Source organism: Mesoplodon mirus (genome assembly GCF_964341445.2).
Source record: "Mesoplodon mirus genome assembly, chromosome: 5".
Classification (NCBI taxonomy): domain Eukaryota; kingdom Metazoa; phylum Chordata; class Mammalia; order Artiodactyla; family Ziphiidae; genus Mesoplodon; species Mesoplodon mirus.
The window spans coordinates 108,212,734-108,238,181 of record NC_138980.1 but is presented as its reverse complement, the minus strand read 5'-3'; the positions used below and the strand labels follow the sequence as shown (position 1 = coordinate 108,238,181).

The window sequence follows — 25,448 nt, the reverse complement described above, 5'->3', positions numbered from 1 at the left end:
GTGTGCACTACAAAGCAACTTGCCTTGTTGGCAGCTCTAAGTGAGAACTACAAGTCTCTCTTTTCTTTACTGTTCTTTTCTGGCTCACAAGCAACCTCCCACCAAAAGCTGAATCTGTAGAAGAGACTACATCCAAGAGATAATACTATGAAAAAGTATGAAGAGAAGCCCAGGTGGCCACCTTGCAAATTTCCAATGTGGAAGCCTTCGACCTCTCTGCCCAAGAAACAGCTAAAGTCCTAGTGTAATGAGCTTTACAAACCCTAGGAGCCTCTTTACCTTAACTACATACGCCTCCCTAATACAATCCCTTAACCATCTAGCTAAGGAACTCTTAGAAGCCATTTGACCCCTCTTAAGACCCCCTAAGAGTACAAACAATCTTTCAGAAGATCTGAAATCTTTGATTCTTCTGAGACAAACCCTAAGTGTTCTTCTTACATCCAATTGAAGCAGCCATTGCTTTTTGTCATTGCTGGGGCTAAAGAAAAATGAGGGCCAAGAAACCTCCTGGTTTAGATAAATCTCAGATGCCACCTTTGGAAAATTTGAGGAACTGCCCGAAGAACAGCTTTATTCTGAAGGAGTATTAGAAGTGCCCCATAAATCAAACCCGAGTCCACTCCATAAGATAAGATCACCTAAAAGAAATACAGTAAGATCCCATAACAGTGAAATAATGTCCTATCATTTTTCTGAAATGACCAAAATAGAAAACCATCAAATCATGACCAAACAAAAGCAAATAAATATAATGACTAAATATCTTTTCTTTCTCAGAAAATATTTCTTGTGTCTCTACAAAATCTATTGTGTTGTATTCAAATTCCTAAAAGCACTGCCAAGTTGGCCAAATCTACATTATAGTAGTAAACATCAAAGTAAAAAGTAAAACATTTGGTTAATCATCTTTATATTTTCTCTATGTGATGTGAAGCACCTGAATATTTTTAAAACATCTGGACAATGAAAAAAAAAACCTTACTTTTCATCACATTGTTTTGGTTACATAGACATATTAGGTAATTCCTTCTAGGATCTTTATTAGCAAAATATGTTCCAATCAAAAGAAATACACCAAAAACCAAATGACTTGATCTTTTTTCTCCCCATCCTCTCCAACACAAGATTTCTAAGCAAAACATTAACTATCAGGATAACTTAAGATTCATTTGGTTTCTTTAATCATTCAAGAAATCTTTTCCTTCCTGATTTAAGAAACCAAGGCTTTTGATAAGAATTGATTAACGTGGCTATACTGAATAAACCATTTAAGATTTTTCTTGACAATTTCCCTCAAGATCATTCTTTTCATTCATTTACATAAAATTATGGCAGATTAAATCTTGGCTTTGTTACAAAAAAACATGAATGAAGAACACATATATCACAAGAAGATGTTCTAATACTTAGACATTTCTTACAGCTGTCCTTCAAATTTCTTTCCACTTACTATGTTTGATAATCCACAAATGTGTTTCTATAGTACACTATTATTAATGTGATACTGAAGTTGCTTTTATCTGCCATGCTGCTTATATGATGACAAATTTGGGGTAAGACAGTATATTGTGGCATAATTATATATTTTCTCTATTGATTTTATTCAATAATCATAACTATTGCTCTCAAATACACAGCATTGGCAAGTCTCAACATTGTTTGATCTCAATCCAGTGCAGTTGAACCAGTTTTTTCTTTTTCTCCTTTTTTCCTGAAATCAGTGTGTCAAATCTTTGCTTCAGTTCTTGGCTATTTAACTTTTATATCTTTAGAATACCTCTCTAACACAACTCTAGTTTTGAATTTATGCTGCCCTTAAGAGGAATAAATTTCTCAGAATGAGCTATTTCTCAAGGGCCTGGCCTAGGACCAATAGAAGATGAATCCAAATGGATAGGGGTCTAGATGCTTTGGAATTCACTCTGTTTTTTGATCCACACCTCAGAAAAGATCTGCTAGAGATGTGGATGAGAGACACCAAATCTTAGCCGGGCATGATGGATGAGTACCAACACCAAGTGTCAACTGCTTGTGGCACCAATAAATTTTTGTCAAAAATTAGGACATCATATTTCTCTATTCAGATCTCTCTTTGATCCAGTTAATTCCATCTAGAAGACCCTCTAGGGCTCACATTACCTACTAATAAATTGACTTTTTCATTCCATCTTTTAATTTTCATATTATCTGTCCTATGTTTTTATTATTTTCCCATTTGATTTTTTGTCAGATTCAGAAATCTACATTCCACACTCATTTTTCTTCAAATTATATCCAAATTTGGAAAAAACAATCTACATTATTTATTTTATAATTTAATAGTGCTGCTTAAACTTAACCTGAAACGTAGAAGGCCAGTAACCTATGCTTAATATAAAACAAACTCCAATCCTATAACTTTTCTAACATTGTTTACCCAGGCTAGGTAAATAAAGAAATACAAAAGTAAATATATTAAACTACATGTAATTTTCACTAAGAAACCAGGTTTTGAAATTTGCAGATTGATTTTTAATCACTTGCTTCCCTCACTTTGTTTTGCAAACGCAGCCACTATTCAAATTTACTCTCCTTAAAATGATATGTGGTATTATGTAAAAGAGAACTTTGTATAGTCCACTCTGATATAGATGAAAATCTTTATAAATATAGATATGAAAACAGAGAACATGTCTTAACCATTATGCCTCTGAATTGTTAGAAACATTATTTGAACACACATGGCACAGTTTTCTTTAAAAGGATTTTGTTGAGACTAACTAGAAACAACATATTGTATAATTATAATAACAATTGTAACAACTCACATTTATTGTTCATGATATGCTAGACATTCTTTTAAATATTTTACACTCACTAAATCATTTAATTCTCACAACCCTACATAATATATTGTAATCTAAAGCACTTAATACTGAAAGAAAGAGAAAATTAACTTATCTTACATCATCATTTTAAAGATGAGAAACTGGTCGTCTAAGGAAACTAAATATTTTGCTCAAGGTCATCAGGCTGCTAGTGGCAAAAGAGGAGCTACTAGACCATCCGGTCTCCTTGATATTTCCAAAGGCCAGGCTGTGTTTCTTTGAGTTAAAAAAAAAAAAATTGATCTTATTTTAACTAAAGACAATTATCCAAAATTGACTTATGATGCTTTTCAATTAAAACTATGGAATTTACAATGTATAAAGGATAAAAATATAATTTCAAGGTGTGCTTTATAGTGTTAATGTTTATTTAAAGAATTCTGTCCTGTATTTTCATTTTTTCAGGTAATGGTATAGATTTAATAGCAGGAAGTAGAAACAGAATTATAGATTTGCAGAAGAGCATACTACCTGAAGTATTCCTGGGTGTCTTGAGCCATAAAAACATTTCTTCAAACAATTCCTGAACATTTTGTTCCAACTTCAAAAAGGATTTTATGAGCTGTGATAAGAACTCGAGTTCATCTAAGGAGAGGAAAACATTTCTTCCTTTCTGTGGGCATTCAGGAGTAACTATGAAAAGAGCAGATCAATACTGTTGAACATGTTATGTGTTTTCTCATTCGATATTAGAATAATCAATGATTCCTTAAATCATCAAAACTAACAAGATCCTTAATAATTAAACAAAGTTTGTTCTTTAGTAAATACATATAAAATCTCCTGGGAGAGTCTTTTTTTTTCCCCCCCCGGGAACCTGGAGATAAGTATTCTGCTTGATGCAAACATGACAATTAAATAATTTTATTAAATCTCAGAGTTATTAAAGGAATGTGATTTGTCATTATAAAATCACATCTTATACAATTCTGTTTCTTTAAGGTCTGGCATAATTTGAATCTAGTCACAAGGAAATATCAGACAAACCTAAACTGAGGGACTTTCTACAAAATAGCTGGTCTGTACTCTTCAAAAGTGTCATTTCAGGAAACACAAAGACTAGGAAATGTTCTAGTCAAAAGGAATCTAAAAAGACATGACAACTGAAATCAATACATGATCAGCATTTTATTTTATCTTATTATAAAGGACATTATTAGGGTAATTTGATGAAATCTGAGTAAGATCTACAAACTAATGGTATTACTGCATGACTATTAATTTTCTGATTCAGACAACTATACTGTGGTTATGAAAGAGAACGCCCTTGTTCTTAAGAAATGCACACTGAAGTATATAAGGGTAAATACTTGTGATTTATTCTCAGTTCAGAAAGAGAAATCGGTTTAAGTGGGAAAGAGAATGCAAATTTGGAAATGTGGTAAAATATTAACTTTTGGGGAATCTGATATTTTTTAAAGTGTGAAATTAAAATAAAAATTTAAAAGAAAAAAAGACTAGATAAAGGATATAAGTCTTCAAGACCTTAAAAGTGTTGTTCCTAGATCAATAAAAAGAAGCAAGTTAACCTATTGAATCTAGATTATATTATTCATGAAATCATAATTAAAAATAACTTTGGTCTAAATAATTATGATATCTATTGCTTTCCTAAGAACAATACAACTCAAAAGATCGATGTTTTTCCCTCATAATGACATTAATTGTTGTCACACTACCATTTTAATATGATTTAAAAAAAAAACAAACTTATACTCCTTAAGAGTATGGAGAAAAAGACTGACCTCACTAAATGGTACATTTGAGCAAATTTTCAAGGATTAAAAAAAAAAATCCTTCCTTTTTGATTGTCATTTCTTAAAACATGTATATAGGAAGTGTCTTGAGGCTTAATTACAAAATGGAAAATTTGTAAACTCTTAGAAAGTAAGCATTTAAAGTGCCTTTGGAGAGAAAATACTGAGTGCTACTTAGAAGTGATATGAGGTCTGGTGATTCCACGTGAGGAAAAGATTACCTTTGTCACATGGATTTAGAAGGAAGTTTCCAGAAATGTAACAATTTTATGGGTTATCCACTTGCTTCACTGAAATTTTTAAATGTTGGTATCAAATTTGTAGCCATGTGACACAGTCTTTCATACGATATAGGACCAAAAATGTCATGGTATCTTTGCAGATAGTATGAGAGAGACCAGTCAGCCAATTTAAAATGTGGAATTTAGTCCCGTTCTTAAAGAATAAAAAAATGCTTAAAAAAATCTTTAAGTATTTACAAAAACTGTTTCACCTCTACATTGATGTTAACCCCACATATATTAAACTCTATCTCTAAATAGCCCTACTCACAACTACTAGTCTCCCATAGGCATGCCAGAGAACACAAGCGTGTACAATCATCATGTATAACTAAGGTTTTGCCATTAAAATCATGACCCCAAAATGAAAAGAAAGGAGAACAAATATATTATGATTCACTTAGCTGTTGCTTGATTCTCATTTGGCCTGTAGATGGAGGCTGGTCTAACCTTCTAAATCATAAAGATGTTCTTTCTGGAACCAGATTGTTTAGAAGGCATTTTCAAAAATTTTAAGAATTCTTCCTAATTCTTTAATAGTTTGGCTGGAAATTAAACATAGGTTTTGTGTAGCTCAATTCTAAATTGGAAATGTTGTGAATGTTTACAAAGTAAGCAAAAAAGCCACCCCCCCAAATCTCTGAGAATTATGTATAGATATATATATGACCTAACAGTGCTACTTGTTTAAAAATATGTAGGGTTGGAGGATTATACATGAAAAGGTCTTACCTTCATGACCTGGATTTAGAAGGATCTTGTACTCCAGAAATATAACAATATTGAAAGGCAAATCTATTTCAATCCATGAATCATTATAACTTAATAATGAAAGAGGATAGAATAATATGTATGACCTAAATCTAATCATTTTGTCCCTGAAAAGCAATGATTATGATACAGGTCCATTAATTAGTAGTTCTTATTTCCTATTACTATTAGCTCAGTGTTCTCCCAAGGTGCATCTTGAGGGTTAATTTATGGGGAAAATAATTTGTGATTAATTCATTTTGTGAAAGTCCAATTGAAGTAAAATAAAACACAAAGGATGAAACAGAATTTCCCAAACTTATTTCTTTTATTTTCCAGCACAGTATCTCACAGGACTTGTTTTAATCATCACACTTCAGCTCATGATTTCTTTCTGCCCAAGCATACCTATTTTTCTGTTCCTTAGACTTTTCACTGTTAATCACACTAGGAAAGGGTTTACCCCAGCAGGAGTTCCCTTTACTTTTGCCTTCACTAAATTAATCTCCTTTTCCTCCTTCTTTCAAGATTAAATTCTTATCTGGATACAATCAATCCAGGAGTTTGCCTTCCTGTGTTAAGCCAATCTGGTCTTTACCTTTCTCTCTCTTTTTTTTTTTTTTTTTTTTACATCACTGTAGAACTGTCTCGCTTCAAGAAATTTTGGACATATCTGTTTACACACAGGCAAATATGTTTAGCTGGGTACCAATCACTGTTATAAAATACATGAAATAAGGATTGTTGTTTTATTGTAGAATGAGCTCTATGATTCTTAGGAAATACAAACTTCTCCTAAATCCCAAGAAAATTATAAAGAAAAAATCTAAATTTCCATTTTAGAGCAAGACATTATTTAAATTCACCATCAACTAGCAATGAATAAATTCATGTAAATAATAACTAGATAGCTGAGGTTTTTTTCCTCTCTATATATTTTTAATAAAAATTTTTTCTAAAATATAAAATTCTCTGCTATTCTATTATTCAGAGTATTTAGAACACAATTGAAATTTTCCTTCATGACAAGGTTACAATGAAAGTTACTTATTTTTGTGCTGCACTCAGGGACTAAAGTCTGTCCCTCTGTTAAAGGGCATTTCTCAAAATGACAATCATTCGAAAAGGGTTCTGTGATCAAATAGGTTTGGGAATTACTACATACTAACGATTCTTTTAAGTGATTCACAGTGCAAATTAATAAAATAAAGTCTATTCACTTCTATAATAAAGTTAAAAAAATTAAAAACTTAATGTTTCTCAAACTTTTTTGACCAATGAACACTGGTTTACTGACATATCTATTAACTTCTAGAATTTCTCAAACTGCTTAGGGGACACTGCTCTGGATTACAGTCCCACTTGAGTATTTATAGCTGCTTTGTAGTGTTTCCCCTATTGTTAGGCCTTTCACTGTGGGTTCTTGTTGCTGCCCTTTTCCACTTATAAACTGTTGTTCCTAATAGAATCATGGTATTTTTCAGACTCCTTTGAAAAACTAATGAAAGTCTTCTAAATCCTTGTAGACCCTCTTGTTGAAAAAAATTCAAGTAGTCACAGTTTCAGGGCTAAACAGAACCACCTGAAGTCCATCCATGGTTGTCATAGGGCAGCATGGTCCAGGACTTTGTGTTTTATTAAAAATGCAAATCCCTAGGTCATCTTCAGATCCCTTTTAAGCAAGTGCCCCAGGTGAGTTTTCTGCACAGGAAAGTTTGAGACCACTGCCTGAGGGATCCATGAACTCCAGTTAAAAACCCTAGGCATCAGAAAATGGATTTTGGTCTTAGCAAGTCAACCAAAGAGGTGCTATTGTATGAAACATCAATAACTATTAAAAACAAAACAAAATAAAACCCTTTACTTTTTCCATGGTCAAGAAATTTATTTGATTTTTTTTTTCACTTCTGGAAGAAATATGGAATGCCTGTAGGGAATTTCTAAGATAAATTATTATTTATCTATATATTTGCCCTGGGCAAAGGTAGAACTGCTCCTAGAAAAAACACCTAAAGAATAGTTAGAGTTCTTTAGGCACACTCATCACAAATGTAAAATGATTTCCTTGAGTCCATAGACTCAAGTTTATTCATTATAGTATCTTAAGAACCCAGCACAAAGTAGACACTCAAAAGTACTAGTTAAAAAAATAAATGTATGAAATCCCTAGAAATATCTAACAAAGAAAGAAATATAAAAGAAAGATTTCATACCTAATCCTAAGATGCATTCTTCAAAACAATAAATATGTAAAGCTGTAAGTCGATAAATAAATAAATAGACAAATAATTACAGTGTTATATACACACTCTTTTTAGTATTTTGTTTGACAAAATAGATTTAAAAATTATTTCTAAAAAAGAAAATCTGTGCAAAAAGATATAAAAGCAATGATGATGTGGAAACTTGATAAAGCATATTGATACAACTGACTAAAACACAATTTTTCTGTGTTTAAAAATAAAATTATACTTTAGAAAAAAAATTCCACCATTAAAAAATGCACAGATATTCATAGAACTGTTATCTTAAAAAAATAGAGAATCTCTCTTCTCTCTGTCTCTCTGCCTCCTGTCTCTGTCTCTCTATATATATATATTTATACATACACACACATATATAGATATATCACTCATAAAGAATATATAATACTATAAATTATATGCTTAGAAGTGTTTTTCACCCAGTGACTAATAGTTAGAATATTAACTCCATTATCTTGTAGCAAAAATAGGGACACTGAAAATAAATCTAGAGGGACATTAAAGCTTCTCACATTTGATCTACAACAAAGCAGCTTTTGGAATAAATATCAAAGTCCAGCTAAATCAGACAGAACATAAAAATGTGGGTTGTGGCTGAAAGTACACATATTATTTTCCAAAACCATTAGCAACAGAATTCTTGTTAATAATAGCATTAAGATACATGAGAAAATGAGAAGCTAGAAAATCAGATAATCTGAAGCTGGTGGATCAGTATAATAGGATAAAAGGTGCACATTTTAGTTTTCCCAAGAAAAACGAACACTAGCCACCCTATTATTGACTGTAAATGGATCCATTTTCAGTGAGGAAGTATTCTTGATGTCACCAGACAAGTGATGTAAAAAAGAGGTGACACACAAAAGCTATTGAAAGTCTCATTATTCCAGATGAAATTCATGACATAATCCAAATGGAAGATATTTGTTCCAGTAAAGAGAACTTTTTAACCGTCTTACAATAAGAAGTCAGCAGAGACTGCTTAGGAACAAATAACAAGCTGTACTTTTCCTAGTACCCAAGTCACTTTCTGAGAGCAGGTGGGGCTTTGGAGCACACTGTTGTGTTCCAGTGGCCTGAAGGAGCCCTGTGCCTTCTTGAGCGCCTGCTTCCAAGAAGCCACAAAGCAGGGGAAGGAACAGAACGAAAACACAAAGTCCCTTCTTTGTTACAGGAGCCTCGTCAGTAGATGGAAATCATGAAGGACCTGCAGGCATTGCTTTTTTGTCACATACTCTAAGAAGAAATTGAAGCTGTTTTCCCCCCTTTCTATGGCATTATTTTTGTAACTTTTCATTATTTTTCAAATTTATATGACTAGGAAAGCATTTGAGGTAAAGACAAAGAATATTTCCACCTTAGTTTTCCAAACTGAATTCATTATTTCTTATCTCTTTCAAGGAAGCTTCCATATGTACTACCCAAAACAAACAGGGTAAAACTTTAAGATAAATTGAGTAAATGAATGAGCAAGTCAATGATTAAAAGGAGGAAGTGAATAACTTTGAAGTTGAGTAAAAGTGTAACCAGACACAATGAATACATAGACATTTAGATACCCCACAGGTAAGTGTCAGGACCCTTCTTTTATATGGTGAGAGGATGCAGAAGGAACTATAGGGAAAGCTGAGCCTCAAAAAGGTAAATGAATCTGAACGTGAATTCAGGAAATGTTTAACTCTTAGAAGCTGGAAGTTGGACTCCCCTTCTCTTTTGCTCTTTCCCTACTTTTGTTTCTTCCCCCATAATTTATTATGGGGCATGCTGCTATTTCTAGCACCACTACCTGAAGCACAAGAGGTAGCACAATGGAGTAACTAACACATGGAATTATGAACCAGAGGGTCTGGGTTCAAATTCTGACATTGCTTCCTACTAGTTGTGTGACTTTTAGGAAGTTATTTAGTCTCTCTATGCCTCAATAGTGTATAAGTTTTAACTGAGTTAACATGTTAGAACGGCTGTATAAATGTGTGATATTACCACCTCCTCTGAGAAGCCTGCCCTCATATCCTAGGCCAGCTTAGTTTCCTATTCTCCATGTTCCTCCGTATTTTACCCTGCACATATCTTTATTTTAGTACTTACTATGTCATTTATAATAATTAGTTTGGGAGTTGTCTCCTGCAACTTTAATCTGAAAGGCAGAGATTTTTTCCCTCTTTACTGCATTCCCATTATCCATCATAGTGGATGATACATATTGGTGAGTGTCAGAGACACCAACTGTTTTTAACTCATTTTGTTTGGCTTTTTTCCCTACCATAAGCAAGCTTCTTTAGTAAAATACTAATATTAAATGAGTTTAACATTAACTCTTGTATGTCAATTTTAACAGGAAATACTTTGGGGAGTAAGAACCATAAACATCACATCAAAGACCTATTTCACTATAAAATACTTTAAATATCACTATTATTTAATAGGTCTATCTCTAAGCTTGAACATGCATAAAATTGAGTGGTAGCTCCACTCCAAGACCTTCCACTGCTTCTTTGCTATGTCAACCCTTCAAAACACTGGTTTTATTTTCATGTGTGTGTGTGGTCATCATCTTTTTTAGGAGCTAATATAAGCTATGCACCTATACTCATAGAAAGAATGGCATATGATTCCAGGAGGTTCCCCGATCCACTGAGGTCTTAGGGCCTCATTGATAACCTGGTTAAGGCCCTCTGCCTTGGTGTGCCTGACTTGATGAGAAGTCAGATGAGCAGTCCTCAGCATCTTCCTCCCACTGAGGAGAACTGTAGCTTCTAGAAATGTCTACTTCCCTTTGCAAGAATGGGTTTGGTCCAGCTTCTACTTCATAATCCCCTTATCACTCTTTCCATATGATAAAAGTTCTCAAAACATTTACAGAGAGGACTCTCTGCCTACTAAGACATAGGCCCTGTGGTAAGGTGAGGGAATAAACTGAGGAATAACTAACTAATCCTCTACCTGCTCATGAATTTAGATAAACACACAGATTAGTACCAAGTGGCTACTGCTTTGATAGTGGGACACGATGACCAAATCATTCTATTAGAATAGATTGAATCACTAGTATACACCATATCTGCATTTGCTATACCTTCTTTCTCTGACTGTTCCAGGCAAAGATAGTTGTTATGCTTAATTTTGCATCCATTGACAGGATTGGTAATCGTGGTCTAAAGACAGGTAGATCTAGGGACAGAGGGAGTCACTGTGTTTGGAATAAATCCTCACAACCCACGCAAAGCCCCCACGTGACATGGAGATTTGCTGTTCCCTTTGGAAGGGCTCACATAGCAAATCTCTCCTTGCTTCACATACCACTGGCTGAAAAGGGTGGAGATAAAGTCATCTTGAAGCTATTCTTCTGGGTCAATGAGAAAAACTAAAGAGAAACTGCTTCTATTATTACCCTTTTATGATTCCCAGGCCAACACTGGCTCCACTGGATGTTACCTAAATGTACTGCTAAATGATAACAAAATTCTCCCACACTCCATTCCATCTTCTCTGGCAGAAGCTGTCAGTATTATATTAACAAGGGATCAGACTTCTCATTCATTTGCCAAGGGTATAATACTCCTGTCCCTCTCCTATTTTCTCTCTTTCTTATTTTGTTTTTCTGACTGAGAACATGAGAGAGAATATCTGACTCCTGATGCGGTCACTGTTATTTGAAGATGCTAATCAAAGAATGGCTTACATTTGAATTCAGCCAAAATTGAGAAATGTACCCAGGATAAATTTCTGAATATTTTCTCAGCTGACTTTTGTTTTATGCTGGTATAACTCCCAGTTATAAACACGTAGATATGCTGACCCTTTTAAAGAACATCTTAATAAAAAGACATCTCTAGTGTAATGAAATGGGGTTTAAATTCTAAGTACTCTATGCTAATGGCACATTATTAATGAAATATCTTCCTAATATCCCTTTCTAAGTCTCAAATTTTGCTAGAGTTCAGTTAATTATAGCTCTTATCATAGGTGTTACATTCTATTATCATGACCAAAAATTAACCTGTAGAAAAATCTTAAACTAAGTTAACAATTCATTTTTACTGTAGTCTAAGGTTGTATCTGAGAATTGATATTTCACTTTTTAAAAGAATATGCCATGATAGAGATGTTACATTATCAGCTTTTAATATAACATGTTAAAATTAATTTTAAAAATTTAACACTGGCATAAAAATAATGCCATCATCAAAAAGATGGATTTAAGTTAAGACTAACCGGCTGAGTATGCTTCCTAATATATTTTCTAATTGAATCATAACCTTTCAAAAGAGATTGAACATTTTTCCTCTCTTATACTAAAAAATAAAGAGTAAGATTCTCTTTACACTTTTTTTATCAGGTAGGCAAATTATAATGCCTATGAAGGTATGTTAAAGTTAACATGAAAGGAGATAGATATGGTGATAATAGCAATATCTTGTACCCACCCAGAAAGCTGTACTCATGAGCTCATTATTCTAACAGAGAGTAGCACAGGCCTTAGACTTAGGGAAGCCATTTACCAGGTGTGATAGCACCTCATTGAGCAAATTTTATAGTTATTTTACCTTTTTAGCTGTCTTCCTCACCTAAGTAATAGTTAATTCAGCCACAAAGGCAAAGTCATATTTCCTTCAAACTTCAAATAAGACTTTGGAGCCCCCTAGGAAAATATCATCTTTTATATTGTCTTCCCTCAAAAGGCCTATGAGCTACGAAAAAAATCTTTAAGTGGGTTTCATTTGCTAGCTCAACAAAGATTTGCCTTGTACGTATAATGCACTAGGCAACCATGTGACATACACCACTGGTGGTAACAGTTATGAGAGAGGTACAGAGTAGCATCTGAAAGTAGGATGGGGGTGACTAGTCAGGGCCATGCTTCATACCAGTCACTATCAGCTCCTGCGGCTACCCCTGTCTCTTCAGAGTAAATTTATCCCTTTTCAACTATTTAACTTCAGGCAAGAAAAAAGGCATTAGTTTCAATATATATTAAAAACTCAGAACTGAGAAAAGTCCACAGATAAAAAACTAATTGAGGACATGATCAGGAGTTGATTGTCAACCTATTTTGATATAAATGGCCAGTAATGGGCTCTGTTGTTCTGTTACAGTTTATTTCATTAAAATATTGCTTTTGATTGGAAAAAGTAAATTAAAAAAGACATGAAAAATTAAACTGAACTTGGTTTTCCTTTGCGTATATAAATATTAGTTGTCTTTAGGATTTTTATATTATAATAAAAAATATTAAATTGTTCAATAAACACAAATACTTTAGAATTCAACTTGCACTGCATTGGGCCCATTGTTGTTGGTACCTGGGTTGTGACAAATTAGAAAGGAAGATAAGAGTAGCTAGAAAGACATCAAAAAGTCTACAAACAATAAATGCTGGAGAGGGTGTGGAGAAAAGGGAACCCTCCTACACTGTTGGTGGGAGTGTAAATTGGTGCAGCCACTATGGAGAATAGTATGGAGGTTCCTTTAAAAAAAAAAAAATTGACTTACCATCTGATCCAGCAATCCCACTCCTGGGTGTATATTTGGAAAAGACTAAAACTCTAGTATGAAAAGATAACATGCACCCCAATGTTCATTGCAGCTCTATTTACAATAGCCAAGACATGGAACTAACCTAAATGTCCATCAACAGATGAATGGATAAAGAAGATGGGGTACATATACACAATGGAATATTACTCAGCCATAAAAAAGGATGATACAGTGCCATTTGCAGCAACATGGATGCACTCAGAGCTTATCACACTAAGTGAAGTAAGTCAGACAGAGAAAGACAAATATCATATAATATCACTTATATGTGGAATCTAAAAAAAATGATACAAATGAACTTATTTACAAAACAGAAGTAGACTCACAGATACAGAAAACAAACTTTTGGTTACCAAAGGGGAAAGGGGGGATAAGTTAGGAGTTTGGGATTAAAAGACACACACTACTAATAGATAAACAACAAGGACCTACTGTATAGCACAGGGAACTATATTCAATATCTTGTAATAACCTATAATGGAAAAGAATCTGAAAAAGAATATATACACACACACATATATGTTCAGCTATATATACACATGTAGCTATGTATATATTACTGAATCACCTTGCTGTACACCTGGAACTAACACAACATAGTAAATCAACTATATTTCAATTAAAAAAAAATAGTAGATGGCAAGGGAGAAAGAGGGAAAGGCAGTGAGAGATTAGTGGGGGGGACAGTTCCCTCTGACAGTGATTGGGGTTTTATAGTTTGTAGGATAAATCTGGCCCACAGCCTGTCTTGGTATGCTCTGTGAGCTATGGTATAGTCTGGCTTTTCTCTTTGTAAATGGGTGGGAAAATCTTTTAAAAGGAGAATATTTCATGACATATGAAAACTATATGAAATTCAAGTTTCAAGGTGCACAAAGTTTCATTGGAAAACAGCCATGTGGATTCACTTGCGTACTGTCTCTGGCTGCTCTGTGCCACAGTGGCAGAGTTGAGCAGTAAAGACAGAGACTGTATGGCCTGTAAAGCCTAAAACACTAACTATCCCTTTATGGAACAGAAAACCTCTGCCATAGAAGAGAAGGAAGCATGTGAAAGAGAAACAGTCACAGACAAGGTGACAAAGAACGGGAGAAACAATGTTTAAAAAGGAGCGGCAAGACGAAATGGAGACAAGGGAATCAACAGCTACCATTTACTGAACACATAATATATGGTAAAAACCATACATATGCTATTTCTCATCTTCACCGAAACCACAAGGAAAGAGGCTCAGAGAAAGTAAGTTACTTATCATTGAGGGACAAATGTGAAAGTACTCTTTAAGAAAAATAGCAATGACACTAAATTTCAGTTGAAAAACAAAGTACTATGGGAGTCAGGAGGTGATTTCTAGGAACAGCTTGACTCAGTAAGATCCATGTAAGAATAATATGGACAATTTTGGTCCATCAACAAGAGACAATGTAAACTTTACCCATCACTGAGAATCATCTTTTATGTGTATCTTTCTTTCAAACACCAAGTGCTATCAATGATAATAGAAAATAATTATATGATGCTTACTTTGTGCCAGATACTGTTGTAAGCATTCTTCCATACATTTATGCTAATCCTCTAAAGTCTGTGAGGAAAGTACTAACATTAGCACTTGCCTTGATAGTATGAAGAGGTTAAATAAATTGCTCAAGGTCACAAAGCTCATAAGTAGCTTTTTAAATGTGCTTGCTACATTAGGATCAAACTGTAGCAGGCATCAGAATTACCTGGAGAGCTGTTAACACACAGCTTGCCAGGCTGCCGCCAGAGCTCCTGATTCAGTGAGTCTGGGGTGAGGCCAGAGAATTTATATTTTTAACATGCTCCAGGTGATGTTGCGGCTGCTGATTTAGAAATCACACTCTGAGAACCATTACTCTATCGCCTCTCTCTCTCTCTCCTTTTTTTTTTACTCCCACCTAGCCATCCTGTTTTCAATGTTTAAGGCTTTGCTTCAGGATAAACTCTCATCAAAATTCACACTTAGATCTGAGAGAAAATGGTCCGCTAGGCAGTTTCCTTATATTCTCCTCCCATTCAGGTAATCTTACACATCACTGGACAAGTTCTATTTCCTAAACACTTCTCTCAAGTTACTTTTCTGCTCAAAAACGTTTAACAACAACCATATATAACTTAAACATCAAAGACAAGTTTTCAAGACTCTGTATGTAATCTGCCCTTATGCTAGGTATCATGTCATGCATTCAGTCATCCATTTATTTGACACCTTAGTTTTTGTCTGCCCAGCACCCTTTCCCCCCTTCTAGTAACGAGTTGATCTCTTGCCTGTTCAGAGGCCTTCTCTGAGACATTTGGAACAGAGGGACCAGGGAGTTGCTAGGATGTAAGCAAGAAGCTAGCTGCCAGGGATCACTTACTTTATGGAGTGGAGAAACTGTTCTGAAAATGAAGTCATAACATGGGGAGAAACCAAGACAACAAGTGATGAAATACAGCTTGAAAGCTAAGTCCCATTTGCTCAGGTCTCCAGAAATCCTCCAGTTTCTGTCCTTCCAGAGGTTTAATTGTTTAGCGCTTTCTCCTATTGTGTGAACTACCACATTTTTCTTTAATCAGTGCCTCGCCCCCCCCCCCGCTTTTTGCATATGAAGCAGAGAGGAGGAATGGAAGAACAATGGAAGAACACCCACAAGCTCAGAGTCCTGGCTAATGCTTTCACCAGTAATCTATAGGCTAGTTCCTATGTGCCAGTCACAGGTCTCTTCATGGCCTCCAACAAGTCACAGTAAATCTCCACCACGTTGCTGTCTGAACTGCAAGGGAAGCTCTTTCCCTTAACCTCTGCCTACACAAGGTCTACATACCTTTCAAGGCCAAACTCAAGTCCAAATAGTGTTTCTAGCTTGCTCTTTTTACACTAAAATCTCCCTTCTCTGAATTTCTTATATACTTAAAGTTTTACACAAATTACTTGGTGACTAATTTGACATGATAAGATTTTTTTCCTCTCATATTGCTTTGTAGGTTAGTCTTTTTCACCTCCTAGATTTGAAGGTAATAGGTACAGAGTAAAGGGACAAAGTAGGTGATTAAATAGTTAATCCCAGTAAGGGATCATAAGTAAAGGAAAAAGTATGCGAGAGCCCTGTAAGTCAATGATCACTCAAGAAAGCAGGTTTGCTTAGCCACAGAACCATGCAACAGAAGCATGAGACATGCCCCCAAACAATAAAACAATGGTGGACTGAGACCCACATCCTGACCAGTAAGGTAAGTTAATAATTCCTAGGACACGCTTCTCTGAGCACACTAATAACAAAAACATAGGGAAAGGTGCCATTACACTGAAACCTAAGATGATTTACCATACTTTAGTATATGTTACTGCCTTTTTGCTTATTTCCATTGTGCCACGACAGTCCCAGTGTGACCAGGTAGGGACAAGAAACCCCCCCCACCTGATGTGAAGGAGGAGCTGATGATGGAAGCGTGACGTCTACTCAAGAATGAGGAAGAAGCTGGTCTTCTCCTCTCCCCACTTTTCCTTTGATTAGAAAACTGTAGCCCACTAAGTTCTTAGTGCGGCACTCCCTTGCCCGCGCACTTGTGTCTCTCACAAGGGTCCTATACTAATAAACTCTTCCCTTACCTGTCGCTCTGCCTCTCACTGAATTCTTTCTGCACCGAGACAGAAGAACCTATGCTCTACTGAGTACCGAGTTGGTTTCAAAGGCACTTGAAGACACCAAATATAATTTAGGCTTTAAATTAATTTCAAACTTCTGAAAAAAAATTACTTGGAGGAAAGTCATTTTTCTCAAAAGAAATATTATTGATAGTTTCAGAGTTGAGCTGGGGGTGTGGGTGGGTAGCAGAGGGCAGGACTGAGCTACAGAATAAGGCATCTTGTCAGAAATCTCTGGGTTGAGTGATGAGATGGGAGAAGCCAGGAGGACTGAGAAACAAGGCCCAGGTTTCTTTCTGTTGTGCCTTCCAGATAAACCCTCCATTCTGTATACATTCCCTACTTTGCATGAGAGGAAAGCACCAGGAAGTGAACACTGTCTTTCTGCCTCTCCAGATCCTGCCTACTCTGTAACCAACACACTTCCATGTCATCTTGTTCATCCTGGACAGAAGTCAAAAGCGACCCCCACCAGCTGGAATCACTTTCTCAGAACTCTGCAAGTGCCTGTCTGCATAACTCCCAAGCAGCTTTTCATATATTCATATTTGATTTCTCAATATAGATGGGAAGTAAGGGTTTTATGCCTTTTGGAATTCCCATTAATCCTAGCACAAGATTTCTTAAATAGTAGGGGCTCAATTAATAAGTTGATTAGTTGGCTACTACAATATACCTCTAGATACTGACTTATTTCAAGAAAATGATTTGGTTAAAAAAATATTCATTGAACTCCCATCGCGTGTTAGGCAGTGGATTGGGTGCTGGGGAAAATAAATAATACTTGCCCTTGAGGTGCTTAGAATCCATATGGGGAGACAGACCTCTAATTAGATATTTTAATAGAATATGCTAAGAGCTTTGAGGAAGGCATATGGAGATGCTGTGGGAGCATGGATTAGGGGCTCTAGCCCAGAGAAAACTTCCTGGAAGAAATCACACATGAGCCGTCATAAAGGATCAATGGGAATTAGGCAAAGAAGGGGAGGAAGAGGGTAGGAGATGGGAGGCAACAGAGCATGAGCAGGGGTTTCTGTCAGTTCAGTGTTACTAGTGTGAAAAATATGAGGTAAAGAGAGTCATGAGATGAGGTTGAAGGAGGCAGGTGCCAGGCCAAGGAAGGCTTGCTTTCTAATACTAAGTAGCTGGGGGTTTATTCCTGACAGTGATGAGGAGCCACTGAAGAGCTTTCAACAGGGGAGTGGCAAGTGCCTGACAGATGTTTTAGAGGAAAATAAGAATAAGGGTAAGAAATCCAATGAAAAAGGGAAACAAAACTATTTTAACAGTCCAAATGAGAGATGATAAAGGTCTGAATTGTTCCTTGATGACAGAAATGGAGAGGGATAGACTTGAAAATATTTAGGTAGTGAGGCAAAATATAGAATCTTCGTAATTATTTGATGGCGGGGGAGGGGGTAGAAGGGGAGAATGAGCCATAGTTTCTGCCTGAGTGATCCTTAGCAGCATGAACTTGGATTGGGGAAGAGGACTGGGATCAGGGGGATGACAAGGAGTTCCGGTGTGTCCATGCTGTGTGGAGTGCCTGTGGAATATCCGAGGGACCTGATGAACAGGCATTAAGCTCTACAAGTACAGAGCTCGGCGGGGGGGGGGGGGAATCAGTCTGGATCTAGATAGATCAGGTAGTGATTCACACATAGTGACAGTCAGAGTCAAGATGATAAACAAAGGAGATATCCAGATATATCTATTATTTTAATTCAGTCTTATTTCATTACTATTGTTCATTTCTAAACTGAAAAAAGCATAGCCCTTCCAGATGTCATTATATGACACATTTTAAAGATAAAATGAAATATTCAATGAGAAATTGATTAAAAAATAACAAACATGCAGCCTTTTGTCATATATTGGTGTTTAGGAACACCATATTAACATACGATGGCAAGTCACTCTGTCAGATTATTGCTACATATGTTTTAAATAATGATAATAACAAAGTACTTAGTCTGTGCCAGACACTATGTATAATATCTATATTAATACTTAGACACTATGAGATAGGTCTTGTTACTATCATCTCCATCTTAGAGATTAAATGACTGACACTCACAAAAGATAAGCAACCTATCCAAGGCCACAAAGATGCCAAGTGGCAAAACTGGAGTGCAAAGCAAGTCTGGCTCCAAAGCTCCCAACAGCTATAAGGCATCGAGCATTAAGTGCCCTGCCCTCACCCCCAGGCCTTTTTTGTTTTTTTGCAGCAGTGAGAGGATACCTGACAAGACAGCAATAGCCTTGATAATCCAGAAGGAGGCAGCCAAGCACAGGAATTTTAACACACACACAAAATCATAATTAATGAATTGATGTCTAAATGAAAACATGCATCAATCTAGGTATTCATGCTTCTGAATTTGTGTAGTTAAAACCAACTGACTGTATTGGTTTTGGAGGGCAATTTGAATTTACGCATCAAAATTTAAATTAGCTTTTTCTTTGGCCCAGGAATAACTCTTCTAGGAACAAAGCTTTCAAAGGTATACACAGAAGCATACAAAGAAAAGAAACTGGGAGAAATCCTAACACCTGTTAACAGGAGCTAGTTAATAATTAAATAATCAAATAATCATACGATAGCTTGCAGCTTATAAAAAGAATAATGCATTTCATACATATTGATACCAAAGAGGTCCATGACATAGTAAAAAAAAAAAAAATTTGCAGAGGAATTTGTAGAATGTACATACACAGTATAGGCAGGTGTGTAAATGTAGAAGGGTACACACTGAGCTATTAACAGGGATCACTTTAGGATGGTAGGATTAAGGGTAGAGTGGGTGAAAGAGACCTAACACTTTTTACTTTATATACTTCAAATATGTACATACACCCACACACACACACATTTACATGTGTATTTATGAAATAGTGGGCATGTACTGCTTTTGGAAGAAAAAATTAAGACATTTCTAAATCCAGTGAGTCAACAATCTAATAAGATTAATTTAAATTTAGCCACATGCATATAAATTATGCTGCATCTATATAATGGAATATCATGGTGCTACTGAAAAGAATGTCAGGACAGATTGCATTGACATGGGAGGAGATCATGAAATATTAATTGGAAAAAAGCACATTGCAGAATAGTAGGTCTAGTTTGATCTCATTAAAAAATACAAATTTGTATGTTAATTCTTATATGTGCATACAAAAAATTCTACAATAGTCAACAAAGTATAAGAATAAGAGAGGTGATCCTGTGGAATCAGGATTTGAGGGAAGGAAATGAGTTCTTAACTTTCTCCTTAACATATATCTGAGGTTTTAATTTTTTTAATAATGCAAATTTATTACTCTGAAAGATTACCTAGTAAAAACATTTTCATCTTATTTCCTATCTTAAATATTTGATATCACAAAATCTATAAATATGACCTAGAAAAAATTTCAGATTCAAATGTTTATGAAATATATAATTTAGCATAGCTTTAACATGTTTAAAGGCACACTAAAGACGGAACACAAAGTAAAAGTACTTTAATATATTTTCAAAATCTCGGTTTTTCTCTTTCTTCCCATTCCCACAATGTAAATCTAAGCCAAAATGCTCTGGTCTTCCTTTTGGCTGTGGAGTCACCTCTCCTCTGGTCCCACCTCCCCTCTCATGAAGGCAGGAAGTTAGCTTTCTTCTTTCACTGGGAAGGCCCCTCGTGAGACCCCACTGCCCTGTGAATGAGGATGCATGTTCTCACCTTGTTCTAAGCTTGTTAATGGGAGTCCCTCACCTCTGCTCCACCTCTTCCACAGCACCCACACTGCTTCTCCATTATGAGACAAGCTCATTCCCTCTTCTAAGCTCTTGCTCATGCTGTAAGCATTCCTCTTCCCCTTCTTGGCTGTCTTTAGAGAAGACCAATTCAAGAACCTCTCTGATTTCTCCTAAGGGTTCTGTAGGAAAGCCCTGCCACTTGAGAAGCAAATATGGGTATCTTCCTAATGAGGAATAGTCCACTCTGCCTTTTGCAACCTTTGGCATCTTCCAGGGAGTTAGATATCTCAGAGCCAGACTTCCTCACCATTAGTCCAAAGTGGTAGGGCACTGCAAGGACATGCTGTGGAAGATGCCTGTGATTCTAGCCTGCAAGGATTATGATCATCAAACATGTACCTAAAATTCAAAGGGACCTAAGGGAGAAAGAGCCTCAATTAGATCAGCTTATGAATCATTCTGCTTTTAACAAATGATATAAAAAGAGTATTATCAGAGCCCTTAATATAACTTAAATAAGGCATTTATTGATAAGATCATATTTCTCCAAAGTTTTTGGTTACAAGTAACAGAAAATAGGTAAATTTGAGCAATAAATGGGAATTTCCCACATGGCTAAGGGTTTTCCTGTGGTACTCATCTCAAATGGGTAGAGGACAATGGACAATAAGCTGGAGTGAAAGTTGTAAAGTCCCTCTCTTTAATCATCATCTGAGTTTGCTTTCACTCATACCAAGCAAGAGGATAGGAAAGCAGCCATTTACAGTTGTTTGGAGAGCCAAGAGTCTCAGTTTGCCAAAGTGAGACTTACATGTTTGAAATTCACTTGGAGGCTAGAAGGCTCCAAAAGGCTTGTGATAAATTGGGGAAGCAGCTGTGCCCCTTTGTTTTTATCACAAAGTGGCACGAGTGATTCCAAAGTGATATTAGATGAGCAATCTTATTTTTGTGAGTGATTCAATATGGAGACCAGATTTTATCTTAGAGTGTATAAATTCTAACTATTGAAAAAACAAAAGTACGAATCTGTTTTTTCCTTGAGAAATCAAAAATTATATTAACAGAGGCTGCCTTTTTAGAATTCTCTTATATTTATTAAAACTCAAAGTTAACATTTAGAATTATGTCTATGTGATATCAAAAAGTTAATCTCAGAATTCAATCCTTTATCTCATGGAGATACTGAATTAAAATACCCTAAAAGCCAATTTTCAAGATCAAACCTAAGTTATGGTTTAATAGCTAAGAACATAAAATATGTCAACTCTACCACATCATCAGTAAAGATGAGATGCTTCAAACTGCTAACATAGATAACTTAGCAATTCTTGTTTGATGACTATGAAAGCTAATATCAAACTATTTTAAAATTAATATAAAGAATGCCACATATATCTTTTTTTCCCGAAGACTTATCTTACATAAAAAACAAGGAAATAAAACTATAACTGAATAGAGACTTCAAGTTCTTAAAAGAAAACGTCAAATTAACAATAAACATACTACATGTAAGTAAATAATCATGTACAGGATAAATTCTAAAATAATAATTTTAAAAGCACAATATTCAAATTTTATTACAAGTTAAGATTTCAATACAGAAACTTTGCTATGGTGTTGAGTAACCTCATGACATTTAACATTACTTTGGGGAATTTGAAAAATACAATTAGTTATGAGCAATCAATTTGTTGACCCTATTGTCCCCAGATACCATTTGCTACCAGTGGGAAAACCCTGCTTATTCTCTAACTACTATTGTGCACTTCATAACTTGTTAATTAGCACTTAATTTTCCCTTTGCTTAGAGAATAATGATTATTGCCTTCATCTAATACAACAAAGGGCTACCTTTAACAATCAATTTTTTTTAAGTAGCTAATGATTCATAGACAATACCCATCCCCCCATGAGTGCCTTACGTATTCCATCAGAACATAATAACCACTACAATTTTTCAAACTCTGCTAGAGACAGTTAACTTTAATGCTAACATAAATGCAAGATAGCCACTTTATTTTAGGAACAATAAAACTTTGAACATTTTGACCTTTGGAATGAAAATTTCAATCATAATCTTTTTAAACTTGCATACTAACTGAGTAGGATGTGATATAAAATATTTAACATGAAATGGCGAAAGTGAGAAAGTAATTCCTATCAAGCAGATGTTAAAGACACAAAGCACAAACAATAGAAGCTAAAGTCTTTCACTTTTATATTCTTTAAATATAAGAGAGAGAGAGATATATGGAACCATGTGACAATTTTCCCTTGATAAAGGAAGGAATTAGAAAAGGTGACAGTTAACTTCTAAATTACGTCTAAACATCATCTATGGTTTTCAATGGCAGATTCTAATCCGGAGATGAAAATTTCTATCAAAAATTTTTTCTTTATATTTACAGATCAGAGCATGCAGCAGTGTTAAGTGTTAGTTCATTTTTACTGAATCTTATAAATGTCATAATGGGATGGATTAATAAAGTAGGTTCTCTATCTCTGGACAGAATGTACACTTAGAGAAGGCAACTCTTCTCTAGTTTCTAAGCCTAAACACATGTTATACTTCATTCAAATAAACATCTTGAAGTGCAAATTTATGAAATCTGGATTGTGATTCTGAGGATAATGAAAAATAAAAATCTAGATATTCTACGTGATAAAAATGAATTTATATTATACAGACACATACAACTTGTGGTTGTATGTATATTACCGTATATTAATTAATTTCTTACACAGGTGACAGACAGAATGCCAAATAAACAAATAATATGAAGTGAAGAAAATGAAGCCAAAGTACTTTCCAGTATTGATAAAAGTATGAAAGATATTCTTGTTCAAGTTTCCAAATTCTTATTTCTAATTAAATCTATTTAATAAAAAAATACAACAAACTTTCAAAAAATGTTGGCCAAAACAATTTAGATAAGTGAATTATCAAAATAACTGTCAAGGAAATTGAAATATTCACACCAAACACTTAGACATAAAATTTTGAAAAGACATCTTGACTAGGTGACCTGATCAAATAATTCCAAATTTTTATTTGTGGCTTATGGTAATCCAGTGAAAGATTTAAAAAAGGCATACATTTGACAAAAATTAATGAGAAAGCCTAAGATTTAATGCTTATTATATAAGTAAAAACAGAAGAAAACTTAGGTATGGTTTAAATCAGATATGAAGTAAATAAAGTGAAAACAAGGCAACTAAGCAATTGTGTATGGGGAAATTTTTGGAGTAAAATTTTTAAGTAGTGAGTGAAGATAGGCAGGCATAAAGCCCATTGGCAATAATGTGTTCCTCTGATCTTGGTGATATTCACTTTTAAGTGATGCCATAACTATTGTAACAATCCTGCATTTGACAGCATTCATCTACTCAGTCCCTGAAGACAGTGAACTTACAAGTAGTGTTTTCCTTTTTTTTGCATTTACTAATGACATATTTAGTTTTATAGGCACTAGTCACAGATTGAACCTTTTTTATGTCTCACTGTGGTGTGTAATTTTTTTTTAATAACTGTATGTTTAAAATAATTAGTACTGATGGTTATAATCACTAATTTCCTAAAACTGCAAAAGGCAACTTAATATTTGTGCATAACAGCTGTAATACACAATATTGCACAGAACTAAATTATTACAAACAGTGCCAGCAGTTTTCTATACACAGTACTTAAGATAATTATAAAAAATCATCTTCATTACTGCTTGCTAGCATTTTTTTAACAGTTTAATTTGGATAGGTTACAAAATACATTCAAATCACACAGATATAATTACTGTAAACCCAAGAAGCCATAAAATGTTCCCAACCAAATCCCTTTGACCCCGTTAATCTCTGTTCCTTGTTAATCTAAGGCAAACATTGTTTGTAGTGTGCATTTGTTATAGAATATAAAAAAAAGGGGGGGGGAGGAAATCCCTTAACAGTTGTTATTGATTTCAGCATTTACCGACTGAGAGTTAAGTGCTGTTTACAAAACAGAACAGATGCAGATGCTGACAAAAAGGTAAACAATTGTTGCATGGCTTCCTGCCAGATTCTGAACCGATATATTAAACTCCAAGTGAAACACATTTCCCCTATGGATTGCACTTATTGCCACTTCATTTCCTATGTGCTCAGTCTCTCTATTGCCGTGCCTGGCACTAAGCTATTTCCAGTTCTTTGCTGACCTCTGAGGCCTGGTGGTACCACACACAGCTATTAGAGAAGGGAATTGCATGTCTGACACGGCCTGAAACCAATTATTTGATATTTTCTTCAGAATGATGCCCAACTCTGTTGGGAATGAGCAATCATGAAATAATTTACCTCCTGATTTAATTTTTTCCTGCACAAATTAGTTGTAGACTGAACTGGCTATACACAGATGCCTGTGACATAGCTCTGTCTTATCAAGATGATACTTGAAATGAAGCACGGGGATCTGAATTGAATAGGTTGGGGAATCCTGCTTTAAAGAGGCATTGACAAGTTTATCAGATATACTGATCACATGTACTCTCTGTTGATTGAAAATGACAGAACCTTAAAGAACTATCAGGATAGTAGGAAAAAAACCACAAGGATGCAAACCATAGCAGTGTAT

The 25,448-nt window shown here is 35.0% G+C and overlaps 1 protein-coding gene across 3 annotated transcripts in view; it reads right to left on the bottom strand.

Annotated features, from left to right (window-relative positions):
- Positions 1 to 25,448, bottom strand: part of KIAA0825 — a 406,374-nt gene that overhangs the window by 283,344 nt on the left and 97,582 nt on the right. For all 3 annotated transcript variants that reach the window (XM_082623469.1, XM_082623471.1, XM_082623470.1), the window contains exon 7: positions 3,342 to 3,503. In XM_082623469.1, coding sequence (XP_082479595.1) covers positions 3,342 to 3,503 — 162 coding nt within the window. The remainder of the gene's footprint in view (positions 1 to 3,341; positions 3,504 to 25,448) is intronic.